Here is a 20,584-nt window from a genome sequence, read left to right on the forward strand (position 1 = left end):
TTGTTCTTGTATTATTAATGTTATTTTCTAGTAAATTTCTGTCACAAAGTGACTATTTTTGGAGATCGCAACTTTTTTCTTCCTGTATGAATTTATTGCCATTATATGATGAAGGTATTTGTGAAAAATGACAACTTCAGCCTCCTAAAATTCAGATTTTCTTGCAAGCTTTCCTCGATGTACTTTGACTTTATTCTCATAATTTATTCCTGTAGCATTCTGAATTTATTATCGTACTGTTTCGACATTGTTCTTGTAAAATTATGATTTTTCTTCATATATTTTCTGATAATGTTACCATTTTATTCTTCTAATCGTCTAGTATTTTTTTTCTTTTCAGGGTGACCCAAATACTCCTTTGTAGATGCTAACACAAAGTGCAATGTAATGTTTCAATCAATGACCTTTCTTTGGTAATACAACACCAGTTTCTTCCTTAAATGAGTAATGTTGGCATTTATTATTAAAAATGTTGATGATACATACATTTTTGGAGGGGTTGTAGCTGTTGAAAGGTGAAATTAGGAAATTGCATTGTGGTTGTGCACCCCAAATAATATATCGTCGGAGTGTGAATTTTTGAATGGAACTTTGAGTTACACTGAACCTTTCCAGCAGTATTAAAATGGAGCACAATGTTATTTTTTTGTATTAAAAAAATCTATATTACTGTGCAAGTTTTGACAATACTTGGTCTTCCGTGCAACGCCGCAAAGACTGGTCATTAAGGTTTGAAATAAAAAATTGCCTCAGTTACATTGCCGTCATTATTGAATCGTTTTTATTGATGTATTTATTTTTTTATTGTCATATATTAAGTTTTGCAACGAGTGGCCAGCAGGTGTCAGTGTAATCCACCCTGGACTGGTCAATGACAATGGATCAAATGAGAAGTGTCTGCTTACAGTCACCATAGCAACGGCAGCAACAGGCGAGGCTCGTAAGAGGAGTTTAAGAACCTCTTCTGATTATATTTTTGGTTTTCAAAATGAAACGTTTGCAAACATATTTGAAAAACTTTGACCAGTTAAGGGGGTGCCTTCCCTCTAACCTCGCTAGAACCGCCACTGGGAAACTATAAATAAACATTGAGTTGGGTTAGAAAATGTCAAGAAATAATCACAAAGCCAGAAGAGGCTACTTTACATCAACTCGTCTTTGTTGAATGTATCAAAAAGGAAAATCGACCGATACAGTCGTTCGATATGTACAACAATAGTTGATGTTTCACCGCTTTGGTTACTCCACTTGTGCACTGATTGTATAATACAAGTGTTGAAAGTTCATTCTAATATAACACCCCTCTTGGAAATTAAAATATCCAAATTGACTGGAGCTCATGAAGGTTCTGTTGGGGTCAGCGATGTTGGTCTAGAGTCTTTCACTCGTTACGTGTTACATGTCACTCTTCTTCTTGTGGTTCTGCTCAGCCAGATTCTGCTCCCCAAACAGCTCCGGGTTCTCCGCCAGCGTGGCTCGGACCTTCTTCTTCTCCTTGAAGCGTCCGGAGTGGGACACCTTGACATGGCGCCCCTTAGTGGCCGACTTGTCCACGATCTTCTCCAGTCTGGCGCTGAACTCCGACACTTCGGGAACGGGCCCGCCGCCCCCCGGGGGGTCTTTGGTGTTGCTGCCGTACTCCGCCGGGATCTCATATAGGACCTTGGACTCTGACTTCTTCTTTCGGGAGAAGGTGAGCTTCCACCAGCTGGGGTCAGACATGATGGTGGCGGGGCGGACGTGAGACCTGGGGGACGCACAGCATGTTATCAGCGTTGTGATCATTCCGTGTGTGTGGCCACCTGACACTTGACTCTCATCTGATGAATGAATAATTTAATGAATGAGTATCTGGTGTTCATGGGAGGTGAAGTAGCAATTTATCTAACATTTCCATTCTACTCCTCTCGACTCTACTATTCAATTGCTTGACCTCGCCTTGAACTACTCTACTTGACTCCTGCAGTATGCACTACTCTACTATTATTGAATATTTGCACTACTTTGCAATGCATTGGCCATTCACTCTATTTTCCATTCTTCTTAACTATTCACATGACCTTGTCCGCATTACTCCGCTCATACTAAGGTGAGACTTGGCGAGAGTAGACTAGATCATACAAGACTTGACTCGGCTATACAATACAAGACTAGACTAGAATACTTCACTAGGCTACCCAATACAAGACTTAACTATCCAATACTAGACTAGAGAAGACTAGTCTGGACTATTCAAGACTGGACTAGATTATCCAAAAAAAGAGTAGACTAGTCTATACAAGACTAAGACTAGACTAGATCCTCCTCTATGCCCAAGCTTTCCCTGCATTACTCCACTCTGTTCTCCTCCTCTTTGTTGTAGATGGATTAGGAAGTTGTTATCGTACGATTGTGTCGTGTTGTTTGTATTCCATTGTGAAAGAGTGTGCATATGTTCTCGGTTTCATATGAGCAGCTATGCAAATAGCGAACATGTGCGGCGGTCTTATCAGTGGAGTGCACACCTGTCGGCACAAAGGTCCCGCTTCGTGTTTGATCTGCTGTGTTGACTCCTAAAGTCGTAAATGTTTTATTTCTTTTTATGCTGCAAAGAGGGCTGTACACCGTGCTCAATAAGGCACGTTTGTTTCAGCGCTTAGACGCCTAAGCCAATTTAACAGTGAAGCGATAAACAGTGAACAGAACCTGGAGTAGAGTAGAACAGAGTTACATGGTAAAAGTTAACTTTGGCTAATATTTATTTTGGATTACGTTTTAAGACTTAATTAAATGAAATTAAATATGACTTAACTTCATATTTGTTTTTCAAACTACTCGTGTCACCCTGTTTCAGGTCCTTGTGTTCAGTTACATCATTTGTTGAGTATTTGCTAGATCATTTTTAAATTATTTTGAATCATATTTGAAGTTATTTCTAGGTTATTTTAGATGATGTTGCACTTTGTTTTTGAACAAGACATTTTTATGCACTATTAGTTGCATTTTTTTTTTTATGAAATGCAAATGTATGGTCATTAAAATACAACTGAACTCTCCTTGGGCAGTGAATCGACTAGCACTATAAGGGGCAAGAAGCAAAATTATTGACAAAAATACGTGGCCCCAAAATCAAATACATTCTAGGATCCTGGTTAGCTTCCAGAGAATAAGTTTTTCAATGTGCATATTTCTTCCTGGTGTATCGGACCTTTGACTGTTGACTCACGGGAGGCCCAACCACGGTTGACTTTTAATAAGTTACCGTGTGTGTTCTGTCATGCCTCAACACATCACAGCAGCTGGACAACCGCCAAAAAAGGACCACGTCTCTCTTTTTTTCTTTTTTTTTTGTTGGTGGCGGGGAATCACTAATCATCTCACAGAAACACTGACCCAACGCGCCAGGACACTGCTTTGTGTTTGGGACTTTCAATTCATATGATGGTTAGTTGAGTCGGCTACCATGGTTACGATAACAATCAAATGTAGATGATAGACAGACAGACAGATAGATAGATAGATAGATAGATACATAGATAGATAGATAGATAGATAGATAGATAGAAACATTTGATTTCAGACTGTCCCTGAAGGCAACACCTTGCTTGTTTAATGAGATTGATAAATATCCTACCTTTCTGGCTGAAGAAGATAAAGACAGCAAAGTTGATCAGAAATTATTAAGTGCTGCCATGATTCGATCTTCTTTTCCCCCCTTTTGTGGTCTTCCTGTCAGGTGAACAGCATCTCTCTTGTCCTCATGTCTGCTACCACAGTCTCACCTTGTCACCCTGCAACCACCTGACACACACACACACACACCTTGGTCCCTCCCAGCTGAGTGCAGGCGTGTGTGACGGTGACTCAATAAGACCTTCCTTTGGTCCACGTCGTAGAGATTCCTGAGAGTCAAGCAGCTTTCCAAAACTGCACATAAATTTCCCCCTATCAGCTTCAAACGCCACTTGGGCCCTAATGCGGAATTTGGACTAAAGTCGTGTTTGTGTTTGGCTTGTCCTATACTCCTGTTTCACAACTGGATTGCACGCATACTCACACACACGCACACAAACACGCGCACACACACGCACACGCACACGCATACGTACAAACACGCACACAAAAGTGCATGTGAATTGAGAGTGTAAGTCAGTTGTGTTTTGCATAAGTTGTGTGCGGGCTTTGCACACTTTGCAAGCTTGCTAGATATTCAAATAACTAGATACACTTCATGAATTGAGCCACTGAGAACAAGAGCAAGTTAAGTCCATTATTGGGATTCTAACTGCAGGAATGTGTAGGGACAAGAGACATCTTTCAGATGAAGCCTAGCCTAAATCAATGTTTTTGATCCAATTTTGACAAAAAGGGGGCAGTCATTTATTGCACTCAGCACTTTCTGATTCATTAGTAGGGCCAACTCTTATTTCCAAGATGGATGCGTTAATGAACCCGTCTTCACCTCCAGCAAAAACAGTATTAATTAAATACCTAAATAATTAATTACATAAAAAACAATTAATTAAATGCAGAAATAATTGTATAGATTTATATATATATATATATATATATATATATATATATGTATATATATATATATGTATATATATATATATATAAACGTTCCTAATTTAATTCATAAATAACACATTTATTTAATTCCATATTTAATTAATTAATTAAACGTTTAATTAATCAATGACAATTTTAATGAAATATTTCATGGTGTATTTATTTATTTAATTTTGGTACTTTCAGTCCACCCTACAAAACGCCCCAATGACTGAAAGTTGCAGCGAATTCAATGTTACGTGCACTTGTTTACTAGGGGGAAATAATTGATGATTTGTCGCCCTCTATTGACAGATCGTACATCTGTAGGAAAATAAATCATTGCCTAGTCACCAATCCAAGGGCGGAACAGGAAAGTAAACTCTGATTGGCAGGATTGTTTGGTAACGTAACATCGCCATTTCCGATTGGCTCTCGCTCTCATAACGTGTCAAAACCGGATAATGAGTACTTCTCCTGAGAAAGCCTTCAAATAAACATGGAATAAAGCCGTAAAACAGGACTTAACAGAACAAGTCATTATGGAGGTAGGAAGAATAAACTAACGCTTTCGATTATAGTTAGCTAACCGTTTTAAAGCTCAATAGGGAGCAACTGTGTAGCTGTATCTTTGCTTAACTACTGTAAAACGTTATGAATTACGAATGTCTAAAATATTTTCTCAATTCACCAGAACATACAAAACGTTCCAATCGACATTCAGACCAGCAAACTTTTAGGTAAGGCTGAAAACAAAGTAGTCGATTATGCGTTCAGTGTCATTACGTAGAGGAGCGTATCTAAACTTTATGGAGGCAATGTGAATAATGATGGGTACACAGGTTAATTTGTATGCATGTGTGCAGACTGGCTGATAGATCGGCGTCACTGCAATCTCAAATGGCAAAATGCCGTCAAAGGGATCCGAGAGAAGATCAACGCCGCCATGCAGGACATGCCGGAGAATGAGGAGATCAAGCAGCTCCTCTCAGGCTCCTGTAAGTGTCTATCCGCTCTGTATCGTCGCCATACGGTTTGACTGCAACAAACGAAATGCAACGTGTATCACAGCACACTTTGACTCTAAATTGACCCTGCAGACATTCACTACTTCCACTGCTTGAGAATCGTGGAGATCCTGAAGGGGACGGAACAGTCATCCAAGAACATCTTCGGCAAATATTCCTCGCAGAGGATGAAGGTGAGAAGATCCAAAAGTTGCTGCTACTGTAGTCGTCTTCTCTGTTGTCAAATGTTTTCTAATGATTTGCTGGTGTGCTTGCAGGACTGGCAAGAGATTGTACACCTGTACCAGGCAGATAATATCTATTTAGGTAAGCATAGAATCAATTGAAGAAAATGTTGCAAAAGTTGTAGCAAGTTAGCTCAGGTTGTTTTTTTTTATTTATTTATTTTTTGTGCATGTCACAGCCGAGGTGGCCAGTCTGCTAAGTCGCAACGTAAGCTACGAGGGTCCTGCTCTGAGAAAGCAGCTGGCCAAAGCCAAGCAGCTGCAGCAGGAGATGAGCCGGCGAGAGGTCGAGTGCCAGAGCTCGGCCGCTGACATGCGGGAGCACTACTACGCTGCCTGCAAGAAATACGGTATCAAGGTGAGTTCACGCTGTATCAGGAGAGATGATAGTAGGTGAGCCCAACAACAAAAAGTTTTCGATGGGACAACTGAATAGCTATCTTACAAAACCCATTGACTTGCAATCTTTTACGCATTCACTGCGACAACTTCACAGAATTCCACAAGAAGTCCGCCGTAGACTTAAATTAGAAAGTCCTAAATCAAATTGTAACAATACTCCAAGCAAATCTGTGGCTTTATTGTCCATGATATGTGAACATGTGGAGTGCACTTGTTAAGTACTAAATGTAGCTATACACTATATAGATAATTAAATAAAATATACATGTATATGAAAAACTAAAATTAAAGCCTACCAACTGACAAAATGAAGCTGTTTTTTTGTTTTTTTTAAATTGCAGCCTTTGTGATTAATAAAAGTTGCATCCTACTACATTGCAAAGTCAATTTTGAATAATTTGAAATAATTATTCAGCCCAACTGTCAAAAGTGTCAATAACAGTAATATTGGTGTGTTGAACGTGTGCATATAAAGGGGGTGCGACTTTGTGAATGGTGTCAGGAGCTGTTTACGTGTTTTCTCATTTTATAGTTGCGTGTTGGACTGTTTTTCCCATTCAAAAAACGGCTAAAAGTCCGGTAGTAACTGAAAACGTTTTTTTTTATATTGCTAGCATGGGGTGCTTTTTTAGAATTTTATGGGAAAATATATTTATTCCATATTTGAAAAAAATGCTTTACCATAATAAAACTTGGAACAAGTGAAGCGCTGTGAATACTTTTCTGGTTGCTCTGTCGTCACCATGCTGTCGCTCTCTCAGGGAGACAACGTTCCTCGTGAGCTGCAGGCTCTGGTCAAAGATCTACCAGATGTTCTTGACAAAGTGGGGATAGACGCCGCTAAGCTTGAAGAGAAAATCCAACTTTACGCCGCTTTCACCACCTTTGTATGCGATTGGTGAGTGATTATACAAAAATAAATAAAAGAAAATGCTCCTTTCCGGTACCTGAGCTGTGGAGTACCTTTCAACAGGTCGGAGCCGGTTCTTTCTATGTTGACGTTCGCGCAGAAGAGAGGAAATGCCACATTCTACGAGTGGAGGACGGGGAAGGTTCCCGCGGTGGTGGAGAGGCCGCATGTGGAGGAGACGCCTATTGAAGCACCGGCAGAAGACACGGTAAATAACCCGCTTAGTGTAGACGGATAATAATGAAAACAATTTATTAATAGAGACAGTTACCATTTATGTATTTATTTATTTATTATATATTTATGTCTATTCACTGTACATGAATTAGAGTATCAACGTGCATTAACCAAAACTGCATTATTCACACAGAATAAATAAAATTAGGTCAGTAATTGCCATGTTTTGTTGTCATCTAGATCGACTGGGGAGACTTCAGCATTCAGGACCCGAGCTCGGAAATCACAGTAGATGACGGGATCGACTGGGGCATCGGTGTGGAACCCAGCTCTGAGGTCCAATCCACTAAAATATTGAGAAGGGTTTTGTATTCTCTTTTGGAATAAGGCTGTAACATAACTAGAGCTGGACTAAGTGTAACTAGAAAAATGATCGAAGCAATTATTTATTTATTTTTTTTGGGGGAGTAGAGGCATTGCCGAGCATCGTCCTCGCAAACATTTAGAGGCCACTTAAGTCCATTGTTAGGGATCTAGACCAAATCGTGACCTTTTTCAGTTTTTTAGCACCCTCTTTTGGTGGAAAGGTGACACTGCAGTTAGTATGTTTTTCCATCAGATGTCATCATGGTAATTTTATGTTGAATGACCAAAATGTGGAAATAGTAAAAAACTGTGGCTACTTTTCACATGTTGATACTTTCCTTGATGTTGTCTGTCAACAGGGCGGCGGCGATGCGATCGACTGGGGTGACGCCAAGGTTGCTCCCGTTGAGATTGAGATCATACAAGCAGGCACAGACTGTGAGTGAGCTTCGAATCGTACCAACTAGACTTGCTTGAATATTTTGATATTCATTCGAGACGTTGCACATCGTCTTAGGTCCCGAGGGCGTGGCGAAAGGCAATGATGCCTTAAGCGTGCTGGAGAACACTCAGTCCCGCGGACAGTTCATTGATGAACTTATGGAGGTAATATATACATAAATGGCTATGAGACCAATTAAATTAAATTGGATACATTCCCGACTGAGGCGTACTTGATGATCTCACACTGAAATGATGCAGAACAGTGGTTTGGAATCACTGCCTTAAAACTACACCATTGTTGCGGTCTCCGCACAGCTGGAAGCATTCCTCAGCCAGCGCCTCTCCGAGATGGGCCAAGAGAGTGACGTGGTAGCCATAAGTCAGTTCCAGTCAGCGCCACGCGTCATCCAGAACCAGAGCAGCGAGCATGTCCGCAACATGCTGTCGGAGGTTCAGGACCTGGTGGGCCGGCTCACGTCACTCCGGATGCAGCACCTCTTCATGATCCTGGCCTCGCCACGGTATGGCATCACTGCGCTGCAAAAACTGGGCTTAGAAAAGGAAAATTTGATACAACATTTCATATTTATGGTTTCTAAGCTTCTCAATTTAATTTGTGTGCTTTTCTTAAGATTTATTTCCTGTTGCCAAGACTGCTAATGAAAATTAGCTACAAAGCTAATATGGCACAGAGCATTTTGTTGTTTTTTTTCTACAATGTCCGAGAAAAAGAAACAAAAACTAAAGAAATGCTTGTGTACAGGTATGTGGAGCGTGTGACAGAGGTGCTGAGTCAGAAAATGAAGCAGGCTGACATTCTGGAGCTGAAGGCCATCAGCATGGTGGAGAAGAGGCGGGAAGCTTTGGAGGAACAGTCCAGGCTGGAGCCTCGAGTCGACCTGCTGATAGAACGCACACAAGAGCTAAAAAAAATGGTAATAGTCTACATTTCTTACATTTCTTTGAATTCTACAGCATTTCAGCTCAGTTTCAGCTCTTCAGAATGTAGGCCCAGTTTTACAGAAATTACATTCTTATTGTTACACATTTATGTATTGAAATGTTTTATATACCCAAATGTTTGTAATAAGTGTTGCTTACTGTGTTTCACTATTGAATCTTTTTCTCACAGATTGAGAGTGACATTTCCAAGCGCTACAACAACCGGCCTGTCAACCTAATGGGGGTCATCATATAGAGAGGTCAAAATAAAGGTTTTATTTCATTTAAAAACTCTTGCCCAATGTGTTCTGTCGTACCTACATCTGTGGTGGCGAGCGTGTGTCCAAAACTATCCACCCAACCAATCTTTTCTGGAAAGAATGGAGATTGCAAGCTCACTGTGGCAGAGAATTACGTGTGGCAAGTCAGACACTTCTCCCAGTTGCGAACAGTAACGAGTTGGCCCGAGAGCAGGAGTAGAAAATTCGGTCCAGCTTCTGGCTGTTAGTTTTTTATTTTAATGTGCACAATTAAAAAGTCGCAATGTCAAATGTGTTCTTTTTTTTTTTCTCCAAAACGTACTTCACAGTGCTGTAATTAAACACTCCGGATGAGCTGTCAGTGAAGTCATGTATTTAATTTAACTTATTACTTATTTTAATTTCTTATCCTGGTAAGTGAATTGCAATGTCGACCAAGTTGCAGACAGCAGAGTATAACAAGGCCAAATTAAAGCAACTCCATATACAAACAATGTGATGTACTCACAAGCTATAGATTGAGTACAGATTAATTTCCATGACAGGCTGCAAATAGGTACAGCCATTATGTATTCGGGGAAAACATTTTCAGAAAGAAAGAAATCACTGCTTCAAATGATTTCAGCCTGGATGGTATAGCAAATGCGAATTCGTTTTCAACTGCCTTACCTAGATAAAGGGTAAATTTTAAAAAAAAGATAAGCATAAAGCAACAACACTTTCACTCTGAGATTCATGTTGACACATTTGAATAATGATTGTATATTTTAAAGTCATTCAATATGTATTAAACTTTAAGATAGATGACTGAATTATCTAACTGCTGTGATGTTTTAACTGCCACAGGGTGTCAGTAATGAGTAACAAGTAACGTAACACCTCCCACTGACACGTCATAACAGTCTCATTTGTATGATTTAACAAGAACTATGAATTGTGGAGACGCAAACTACCTGGGCCACAGAAACCTTTGTTACCAGGAAATTCTGTCAATGTAGTTAGCATTTGTAGGATTAGTCTGGAGATGATATCGCCATCTGCTGGTCAATAAAAGAAGTGCTGTTTGTAAGACATTCCGGGAATCTTAAACAAATGTATGAGCGGTATTTCGATTTGTGTTTCGTGGTATGTTCTATTTTCGTCTTTGAATTAAACATTTGAAATCTTTTTTTTTACTTTTGGTTTATTGTTCCAGACAACAAACTAGAAAATCGAGCTGTATTTCAATGTTGGTGTTTCTAATTTAAAATGAAAATCAAATAACCAGTTGTTGTTTTTTTTTTTCATTTTTAATATCTGCTTCCAAACATGATATCCAATGACCAAAAGAGACACGGACAGGGATTGACTTCACAAAAGCATGTGCTGTGTCTAAATTAGCGCTACAGCCTATATTAATTCTAAATATCTAAACAGAATTCTAACTAAACAAAATGAAACGAATCGTCGTGGTACTTTCCAATTGTATTTTCGTTTTGGAAATAAAAAATGAAAATCAAACTTATTGGATCCTCCTTTCTCGTTCCAGACAACAAATGAGAAAATCAAGCTGTGTTAAAATGTGGGTGTTACCATTTTAAAACGAAAATAAAGTAACGAGTCGTTTTTCTATTTTTAATATCTCCTTCCAAACGCAATATCGAATGAGCAAGACGCACGGACCTATAAAGCGGCCAAAGCGGTAACATTTTGCAATCAATTACATCATTGGGTAAATCAATAACAAAAACACAGTAACACAAAACATTACTCATGAAAGTAAGTGAGGAGCAGCTGTTTTTCTTCAAAGGGAAGAGTTGTGCCCCGTGACGCGTATGGCCTGATGATCTTTATATATCCGTGGAGCGGAATTTCAGTCGGCTGATGAAAGCTGGCGACTAGAATGTTCTACGCATGCGCCGTGCGAAAGCGTGTTTCGGTGTCAAGCGCCGCGGCTAGGCTAATGCTAGCCGGAGCAGCTAGCAATTCTGCAAGTCATGCTGGGCCACCCAACGAGGGAAGGCTGGGCTGGGCTGAGCTAAATGGGACGACGACAACACGGAAGTTTTTGACCAGGCTTTATTGAAATTGCAGCGTTACGTGCACTTTGTGGAATGGAGACGTGAGACAATAAAAAGCTCCTTGACGTGAGTATTAAATCACTGTTTTTAAATGCGTGAACCGGTACATCACAGCAAACGACGTCATGACGTTAGATAAACGCGTACACAAAGAACTAACCTTTGTAAGTTGATAACATTTATCTGTTTCAACAATTAAATAACTTATTCAGTCAAGTTGTTTGGGGAGTATTTGCTATTATGACAGCAAAAGTAGCCCGACGCGGCTAACCGCGGCGTGACAGCTGCGACTTCCAATAGAAGGTGAGACTTTCTGTAGTCCCGCCTACGCTTCGATTTTCGTTGGCTGTTAACGGCTACACTGGCGTGTCGCTTCCGTGTATGGTCTGCGGCGAATGGCTGTTCCCTCACGTCAATCACCACTTGTTGCTAGGGAGATTGTTTGATGCTAAAACGTCGCATCCCGGGACGACGCCTCTCACTTCCTTTTCAGGGCAACAACAAAAATCAAATTGAATTAAACTCATACAAGGATAGATGGCTTTTTAACAGTGGTGTGTTTTGTTTTCATAGCGTGATACGTGAGGCTAGTTAAAAATACAAGGCGGCTAAGCGCGAGCAACCAGGAAGAAGAGGAGAGGAGGGAGGGACCTCGTTTGCTGCTCGGCCAGCTTTCACCTTCAGCTGCACCGCAAGAAGTTGTTGTCCCGTCAAGGGTGGGGTGGGTGATGCTCAAACCGCTCCTTGGTCCAGTTAAATAGGAAAGAATGACAGCGACGCGGTTGGGAGTTGTCTGCAGCGTGGCGAGCGACTGAATCCTACCGGCCTGTCCTTAATGTGCAAATGTAGTCGAGCTTTGAGATGTCTGAAATGTCTGCTTGCCTTCACGGCGTTCTGAGGAGCATTCACGGTTGTTTCTCTCGCCAGGAAGATGACAGTCATATGAAGAAGGAAAGTGGACTCCCTCACAAGTGGAAACGTTTGTCCCCCCCACCCCAAGAGATGAAAACATTTCCCTCTGGACTCTCCCTTGCTATTTTTTAAGCTTTATTAGTCGTCTTGTACTTGTTGGTTCAAGGCCCCGTTTTTGTTTTTATTTTTACTTTCACCTTTTTGTTCCTTTTGCAAAGAAATGCTTTACCTGAAAAAGTACTTCACAGAGGGCCTGATTCAGTTCACCATCCTTCTGAGTCTGATCGGGGTGCGGGTGGACGTGGACACCTACCTGAGCGGCCAGCTGCTTCCCCTGAGGGAGATCATCCTGGGCCCCAGCTCAGCCTATACGCCCACTCAGTTCCACAACCTGCGCAACACGCTGGACGGCTATGGCATTCACCCCAAGAGCGTGGACCTGGACCAATTTTTCGCCACCCGCCGCCTGCTGAACCGGGTGCGCCAACTGGATCGCCTCTCCGTGCCCAGCCCCGAGCTCGACACCTGGCTGGTGCACCGTGACGTTGAGAGCGGCCAGGCAGGCGGCGCCGGGATCGCCCTGGACAATGGGGGCGGCCTCGAGGACGTGAACGACCTCGACGCTGCCCCGGCCATGAGGGGGACCGGAGGAGGTGAAGGGGGGCCGCCCGAGACCACCTACAACCTCAACGTAGCCGACGGCAGCCTCGGGGCAGTGGCATCCGACGGCAACCAGCGTCAGGAAAACGACGACGACCTTAGCAAAGAGGTAATTGGAATATTCCATTCATCCATTTCGCACATCTTCAATCGGATCAGCTGGAGTCTCTTCTATGAGTAATTTACAGTAGACCCACCCAGAAAAGTTTGTAATTACCTATAGATTCTCACCGAGATGGCAGCACAGTGTTAGACCAGAGCAAATAGAGACAAGGAAGCATTCATAGGCACATTTACACCTACGGACAGTTTAAAGTCCCAGAGTCCAGATTCTAATCCAAAACCTCAAAATTATGCACCCTTGAAATGTGAATAATGTTTTTAATAGCGTCGTTTTCCTCCAAGAATGCCCATATTGTTGCTGCACACAAAGTCTCTGTGGGGCCGTAATGAAGCACGACTCCAATTCGGTCACATCACTGTCACATGATCATGTTAGCATAGCGCTATTATGCTAACATCAGCTGACTGACGGTTCTCGAACTTTAAATGATCACACTGATATGTGAACGTGCATTGTTACATATTTACCAACTCTTGTACTGCAGGACATCGACCTGATTGACATCCTGTGGCGGCAGGACATCGACCTGGGTGCAGGTAGGGAGGTGTTTAACTACAGCAGCCGGCAGAAGGACAACGAGGAGGACAAGTATCGTCCCGCCCAGGAGAGCAAGGACGACAACGAGGAGCAGCAGCGAGAAAGCTGGAGGAACGACGTTAACCTCCAGACGCTTCGTTCTGTGGACATCGAGACAGGAGAGAGCATCCCACAGCAGGTTAAATAGCTTCCTAGGTTTGGTCTTCCCCTTCCCCTATTTTGGATTGCCCACAAATGTTGCATACAAACTGTACTGACACTAGATTAAAATGAAAATGAAATACTACTGAACTGTATTTAACAAATGTGCTATACCGGATTTGAAAAGGGGTTTAATCCACTGCACATTATGAAATTCACATTTTTTTTGCACGCAAATTTGAATGTAGACTATGGAAATGTTTGAAAACAAACTAGTGAAAAAAAATCAATGTATTGTACTTTAATGTTAAAAAATACACTAATACAAACCGCAAAATGATACTTCTACCTCCACCAACAGGTTTGCAAGTTTAAACACCTGGCGAAGAGAAACCCAACTCTTAAGATATAAATATGTGCAAAGTATGACCAAAGAGTCTCAATTCAGCAACATCGTCAGCACTTTTTGGGGAAAAATATGATCGCTTTTTCAGGCACAATAAGAGACCTGCCCTGACTTGCATTTAATCCTGGACCAAGCTTCCAAAACCAAACTTTGTTTGTGCTATTGCCTTAACAGGTAATAGTGTCAGAACCAGTACCTGGGTGGTGCCGAGTTTCTGTGCCCAACCCTATTCCACTTTATGTATCCTTAGTGTCATGTTCTTCATCGTCTCAGCTGCCTCACGTTTTCACTCATTTCTCCACTCTGTGGTGTGCATGTTGTGCAGCTGCCTGCCACAGGCTCACAGACCTCCCTGTCTCTGCAGGAGTGCTTGAGGTTGCTGGAGGCCACGTTCCCCTTCGGAGAAGACCCAGAGGTAAAGACGGCCACGTAAAGCAAAGATGCACACTGAGCAGCCAAACTGGAGGAAACTGGACAATTGGCAAACAAATAAGTGCAATAACAGAAAAGTGCAAGCCCTTTTGTTCATGTTGAGAAACGTTTTGAAGCACCACCTTTTTTATTTGATCAAACCACTGTGGACAGGTGGATTGACCTGGGCGTTGAAGCGACTTTCGCTGTCAGATTGTCGAATATATTTTTATGTCAGCAATATTATAATTAAATCTGTGCTTAAGTAGTGTCCCAAAAGCAATTTTCTTTGGAATCCCCGCCACGTAATTATTCAGTGACGTCCGGTAGCGTCCAAGTGTGAACTTCTCTTCTGGGTAAGAAAACACCCTGAAAGATGACTTTTTAACCTCATCCATTTTATTTCTTTTCTTTAGTTTCCCACCCCAACCGCACCACCCGAAGTGGCAGCCCCCGGTGCAGAAGCGCCGTCCACGTCACAGGGCCTGGCACCTCAGCTGGACCTGGAGCAGCAGTGGCAGGATATCATGGCTGTCATGGAGCTGCAAGTAGGCAACGCTCAATGCTTATCTTACGAAACAACAAATTGATGATACTTGAGTTAATGACTAGACAGACGTGTCAGTTCGAGTTAAAGAAATGAAGGAATAGTGCCACCTATTGAAACAGCCTAATGATTACTTTACTGAACTGGGTGTCTGGGCTGCCGATAGCTGGGCATTTACCAACAACAATGGAGTGATGGACAGCCAATCAACATCACACATGAAAACAAAAGTAAAGCTGGTCAGCAAAAATCTGACATTGATTTTTTTGGTCCTCCCCAGCAGTAGTTGGCGCTATACTGAGGCTAATTGACACATCACCATCTGCATCAAAATGAAAGGTCTTTGTTCACAAGGTTTTATTAATGTGTTTAATGAATTTTATATATCAAAAGTACGACAGGTATCAATGTGAATACTTGTACTGGTATCGCTCTGAAAAAAAGTAGGATAAAGCATCCTTAATTAAAAAGATGTAAATGTAATATGGCATTTTATGTCAAAGGCTATGGACGTGAACAACAGTGACGCAGGCTGCGGCGTTGACATAAGCAGGACGTTGGCGTCCAACTTTGGACTGGTCCCGCCCGCAGCGCCTATCCACCAGAACGTGAGCCTCCACCAGGCCTCGGTGGCCGGCTGCAGTCAGGAGTTCCCTCTGGTTTTCCCCCCTCACCCAGACTCAGCCGGCGGGGTGCTCGAGTCCTCTAGCAACTCCAGCCACATCAACGCCACCTTTGGGACCACCAACCTCACCGGACTTTTTCTCCCGCCTCTTCTCAACACCACCGGTCCCAATGTCACAGCCACGCCCATTTCAGTGGACCCGTTCGGCGGGCTTCTGGAGGAATCCATGCTGGATGAGATCAGCCTCCTGGATCTGGCCATGGAGGAGGGCTTCAGCCACGCTCAGGCCTCGCAGCTGCGGGACGAGCTGGACTCGGACTCGGGCCTGTCCCTGGACTCCAGCCGCAGCCCGGCGTCCCCCAGCAGCTCAGAGACGTCTTCCTCCTCGTCTTCCTCCACCTCCGCCACCTTCTCGGAAGAGGGCGCCGTGGGCTACAGCACCGCTGCGTCTGACTCGGAGGAAGGAGCTGTGGGTGGATACCAGCCAGAATACAGCAAGCTGTGCCGCATGAGCTTCCAGGTTGACTTGATTTCAAATCATCCATCCATTTTAGATTGCACTTATCCTCATTCGGGTCATGAGTAAACTGCTGCTAGTTCCAGCAGACTTTGGCGGGAAGCGAGTAGTCTTTGCTTATTTCTTTATGTCCGATGTCTGGGCATTAATAAAGAAATAAATGAACTACAGTTACCTTTCAATGTCAAGGCGCACAGAGGCAAACTGGACTGGGTACCAGTTAATTGTGATTTGCTGGTGACCAGTCTGGAGAGTACTCTGCCTCTCATCTTGTCAACCAGGATAGCATCCAGCTCAGCCTAATGAGGAAAAGTGCTCTTAGAAAATGGACTGGTAGCAAATTCCTTTGTGAACGACTAAAGTATATTGATCTATACTGCCATGTATCCATCTTTCTCACCATCTCTCTCTTATTCCTATCTATCCATCTAGGACAACTTCCATGGCCTCCCCCAGTTAGGCGGAATCAACCACAACCATACCTACAACCTACCGGTTGGGACCCCTTTCACCGAGCACCCGGAGCTCCCCAAGAAACAGAACCCCAAGAACTCCAAACTGCCTCCACCAACATCTGAGCTGCTGGACAAGCATTCCAGCAGGGACGAGCGGCGAGCCCGCGCCATGAAGATCCCCTTCTCTAACGAAAAGATCGTCAACCTCCCCGTGGAGGAGTTCAACGAGCTCTTGGCCAAGCACCAGCTGAGTGAAGCACAGCTGGCTCTGGTGCGAGACATCCGCCGGCGCGGCAAGAACAAAATGGCAGCGCAGAACTGTCGCAAACGCAAGCTGGACACCATCATTAACCTGGAAGAAGGCGTACACCAGCTGAGGCGCGACAAAGCCCGGCTACTCAAGGAAAAGATGGAGTTCCTGCGCTGTATCCGGCAAATGAAGCAGAAAATGCAGAGTCTGTGCCAGGAGGTTTTTGCCCAAGTTCGAGATGAGCACGGCCGGCCGTACCCGCCCAGTCGGTACTCTCTCCAGTATGCCGCTGACGGGAGCGTTCTGGTGGTACCGCGCACCGAGCAGAACCGGACCAGGCCGGACAAGAAGCCCAAGGACAAGAAGAAGTGAGCCCACCAATCTTGTAGGGGACTTTATGCACACGCGACGGAGGCGAGGCACGCCAAACTTCCCGCGCTTGACTTTGGCCCTTTTTACATTCTCATTATTTTCCCTCGCTTGACCACTCATCTTTACAGATTTCCGAGGCGGGAAAAGGGAACGCAAAGCCTTATTTTTTTTCAAAGAGGTTGCTTTGTGGAGGTCGGTCGGAGGATAATTCGCAGTTACCCAAGGAGGTTGTGAAGGTCTGGGATTCACTTTCATAGAGTACTCGCCAAGAACTTCAAACTTCCGACTCTTCCACCTGGGCAAGGGCAAGCGCTTGAGCCAGGAACCGAGCTAAGCCATGAAGACTTCTATCATGACAAGATCTTCAAAATCCAACTACGAGATCATCAACCTCTTTACTGGGGAGTTCATCAAGCTTTTGGCCAAAAACTAGAGCTGCCGCTCCTCTTTTTCCCCTTGCTTGCTTGACCACTCTCCCTTCCGGACTTTCGAGGCGGGAAAAAAGGAACACATGGTGGAGGCTGGTCGCAGGACAAATCGGAGTCAGCGAAGAAGGTTCTGAAGGGCTGCTATCCACTTTCACCCTAGCACCTGCAGCTCCACAAGAAGAAGAACCCTAAAAACATCAAGCTTCTGGATCCCCTTCTCTGATAACAACAAGATTGTTAATCTCACCATGGAGGAGTTCCAACAAGCTTCCGGCCAAGAAGCCAAAAGCTTCTGCTCCTTATTTTGCTCTTTCCAGACTTCCGAGATGGGGAAAAAAGGATGGCAAAGAAGACTTTTTGAAGACATTGCTTTGTGGAGGACAAATTCGTTGGTTCCAACCAGTCTTTGGGTCAGGAACTCTGCTGAGGGTTTGAGGAAGTAGTGCTGCCTTGCGACGTGTATCCACGTGTTATTATTCTTCTAGATTTCCATCCACATGTACCGTTGTCTCCAAAAGGTTTGGCTTGATGCGCTCCACTGACATTAACTCTTCGATAGTCTGTAGTCCAGGGGTTCTCAAGCTTTTTGGGGTCAAGGACCTCTTACAGGGCAGTATTCTTTTTTCAAGGACCTTCACAATCAAACATACAGTAACTATCTTAATAAACGTTTCAACCAAGACATTTAAGACTGTTAAAACTCAAGGTGCAGGGGCCCACATCTGGTATGCCATATTTTTGTGCCCCACGAAAAAGAGGTACCGTGTATATTTCTTGATTCTTGCTAAATTGATTTGTTCTTTAAGCAGAAAATCTGTATAAGTATTGCATTTTTATGTGCGGTTTGGCGCCAGCATGGACCCCCCCAACTATATAAAAACACAAGACCCTTTGTGTTTATCCAACACAATTGCGACCAATTAGCTAAAATGCTTCGTCCAATGGGATAGTGTAAAGCGCTTCGGTTGTCGGTCTCGAGTGTGCACACCACGCTGCCTGTGTCAAGTCAAGTTCACTAAACGGGTACTTGAAATTAATTCAGTTGAATTTGGCTATGAGTTTTTGCTAGGTCAAGTGCAACAACACGGCTGCAAACAGAAGAGCTAGTTTACAAAAGCATGTTGGTAATTTAGGAATTGACCCCTCTAGTGATTATTCACAATCATATCAGCTTTTATTTGGCACGCAAATTAGGTACAGAGGATGAATTGGTTCATGCTTGTTTTATTGGGTGTGCCATACTTGCATAAATGATACGGACAATTTATTGCTAAATCATTTGTGACCCCCCCGCAAGTTACACCTTGCCCTGGGTGGTCCGGGGACCCCAGTTTGAGAACCACTGCTGTAGTCTCTGCAATTCAGCTTTACATTCAAAGCTTGCACTTTTCTTCTCAGTTTTTAAATGTACTCATCAGGACAAGGGGAGCGCCAGAAGGCTTTTAAAAAAAACACAAAAAAAAACTTGCATCCGTCTCAAATCCGAGGGACTGTTCTCAGTTAGGGTGAGTGTGAACAATGTGTGTGCGCGTGTGTCGGTGGTGAGTACAACTACTGTAGTCTGGAATGTCGTGCTGTGACGGGGAAGCGCGCTTTTTACGCTCTTATGAGTGGGGTCGGTACTGAAATTATTTGTGGTCATGAAAAGAAACTGAAGCGAATGGGGAGTTGGAACCCCAGACGTGAGATGGGGTGCGGTGGAGGTTATGGGGGATAATAGGTTTTTGGCCATAATTTAGATATAATTTGAGTTTAAATATCAAGCTCTAGCCACAAAATACTAATTTGTGGGTTTATTATCTTTCCCATGAACAACTCTGGCTAAGCAAAGCAAATGGAGTCCACCATAATATGTGCCCATTATAGCTACTATGTGACCACAAATTTGTGTTTTTTGTGCATGTCACACCTAACTGGTGGCCAAAATATATTTCATAACCACAAATTTGCAAATTGTGCTCATATTGTAGTTGATTTGTGGCCACAAATTAGCATTTTGTGTGCATGTTATATCTAGCTTATGGCCACAATTACATTTTATCTCATTTTTGGGCCTCCGTAGATTACGAGTGGGCGTGAAAGCCCTCACCGTCGCCAACTCTTGCATCCTGCTAAAACTTAAGCACTTTTTTTTGTCTGTCCTGTATATATCTGTCAACGTCCCCCCCCACGTTTTGATTTAGATGTAGTTCCATGTTTGCTGGCAATCAACATTTGTTTTTATGGATTAATAATAAAGTGTTTTTATTTCCAGTCGTTGCATTGTCAATGCTTTAATCATTTCAAACTAAAACAGATGAGATATCTGCAGTCAACTCGTGTAGTTCATATTGTGTAATTTTTATTTGTTCAATGGAGGTGATTTTTTTTTTTTTTACCTCTGCTGGTTTTGACGTGCAACTTCTGTCTTCTTCGGGAGCCCAAGTAAACAACACTGATAATAGTTTATATAGTAAGTGTATGAATTTTGCTTTACCGTGGCACAACCGATGACGAAGCTGAGACAAAAGTGTAACAAAAAGTGAGTTTATTTTCCAAAAAATGACAGCGAGACATGGAAAAACAACAATAACCATCACCAAGCACGGAGTCATCACAGCAAATGGATCATCATAAGAACACGACGGCTAAGATGGAAGGAGAGAGAATAAAAGAAAAATTTAAAAAAAAAAATACAAAATGGCACATAAGCAGGATGGTAAAAGGCGTGAAATGACAAAAGTTTAACACTGCATGGACACGGTTGTCAAGCAGGATGACGTTCTAAACACATAAAATCACAACCAACATCTGACTAACCGTGAAGTGTTCTAACCCCAGTCCCTCCCTTTAAGCTTGATCCCACCCATCCCTCCC

The 20,584-nt window shown here is 42.9% G+C and overlaps 3 protein-coding genes across 5 annotated transcripts; 2 read left to right on the top strand and 1 right to left on the bottom strand.

The window, feature by feature from the left end:
* Positions 1-764: 764 nt before the first annotated feature.
* On the bottom strand, positions 765-3,945 carry LOC148317182 (proline-rich protein 15-like protein A). The gene is made up of 2 exons (XM_088285142.1): positions 3,614-3,945; positions 765-1,747 (listed from the first exon to the last, which is right to left on the bottom strand). Exon 2 carries the CDS (start codon positions 1,720-1,722, stop codon positions 1,396-1,398), a length of 327 nt encoding a protein of 108 aa, XP_088141268.1. The 5' UTR covers positions 1,723-1,747; positions 3,614-3,945; the 3' UTR covers positions 765-1,395.
* Positions 3,946-4,899: 954 nt separating this feature from the next.
* On the top strand, positions 4,900-9,650 carry cdk5rap3 (CDK5 regulatory subunit associated protein 3). Its single transcript, XM_088284508.1, has 14 exons — positions 4,900-5,078; positions 5,225-5,270; positions 5,397-5,528; positions 5,631-5,731; positions 5,816-5,864; positions 5,962-6,140; positions 6,946-7,082; positions 7,158-7,302; positions 7,512-7,607; positions 7,997-8,075; positions 8,155-8,243; positions 8,397-8,602; positions 8,845-9,016; positions 9,214-9,650. The coding sequence occupies exons 1-14, from the start codon at positions 5,073-5,075 to the stop codon at positions 9,277-9,279; spliced, it is 1,503 nt and encodes a 500-aa protein (XP_088140634.1). The 5' UTR covers positions 4,900-5,072; the 3' UTR covers positions 9,280-9,650.
* A 1,459-nt stretch (positions 9,651-11,109) lies between these two features.
* On the top strand, positions 11,110-19,984 carry nfe2l1b (nfe2 like bZIP transcription factor 1b). Of its 3 annotated transcripts, none has more exons than XM_088284764.1 (7): positions 11,110-11,409; positions 12,271-13,024; positions 13,524-13,754; positions 14,449-14,538; positions 14,951-15,082; positions 15,585-16,226; positions 16,656-19,984. In XM_088284764.1, the coding sequence occupies exons 2-7, from the start codon at positions 12,476-12,478 to the stop codon at positions 17,298-17,300; spliced, it is 2,289 nt and encodes a 762-aa protein (XP_088140890.1). In that variant the 5' UTR covers positions 11,110-11,409; positions 12,271-12,475; the 3' UTR covers positions 17,301-19,984. The 3 variants fall into 3 exon arrangements, with proteins under 3 accessions (XP_088140890.1, XP_088140891.1, XP_088140892.1); XM_088284765.1 differs by having other exon boundaries at positions 12,275-13,024; XM_088284766.1 differs by having other exon boundaries at positions 11,115-11,409; positions 14,488-14,538.
* The last annotated feature ends 600 nt before the right edge of the window (positions 19,985-20,584 follow it).

The sequence above is a fragment of the Idiotropiscis lumnitzeri genome, chromosome 20 (genome assembly GCF_059441095.1).
Source record: "Idiotropiscis lumnitzeri isolate Australia: NSW breed Sydney's pygmy pipehorse chromosome 20, RoL_Ilum_1.0, whole genome shotgun sequence".
NCBI lineage: Eukaryota > Metazoa > Chordata > Actinopteri > Syngnathiformes > Syngnathidae > Idiotropiscis > Idiotropiscis lumnitzeri.

Coding starts and splice junctions, on each gene's coding strand:
- LOC148317182 (XM_088285142.1), bottom strand. CDS start 1,722: ATGTCTGACCCCAGCTGGTGGAAGCTCACCTTCTCCCGAAAGAAGAAG.
- cdk5rap3 (XM_088284508.1), top strand. Junction 5,271..5,396: donor TCAGACCAGCAAACTTTTAG/GTAAGGCTGAAA, acceptor GCATGTGTGCAG/ACTGGCTGATAGATCGGCGT. Junction 5,529..5,630: donor GCAGCTCCTCTCAGGCTCCT/GTAAGTGTCTAT, acceptor TTGACCCTGCAG/ACATTCACTACTTCCACTGC.
- nfe2l1b (XM_088284764.1), top strand. CDS start 12,476: ATGCTTTACCTGAAAAAGTACTTCACAGAGGGCCTGATTCAGTTCACC. Junction 13,025..13,523: donor ACGACGACCTTAGCAAAGAG/GTAATTGGAATA, acceptor CTTGTACTGCAG/GACATCGACCTGATTGACAT. Junction 14,539..14,950: donor CCTTCGGAGAAGACCCAGAG/GTAAAGACGGCC, acceptor TCTTTTCTTTAG/TTTCCCACCCCAACCGCACC.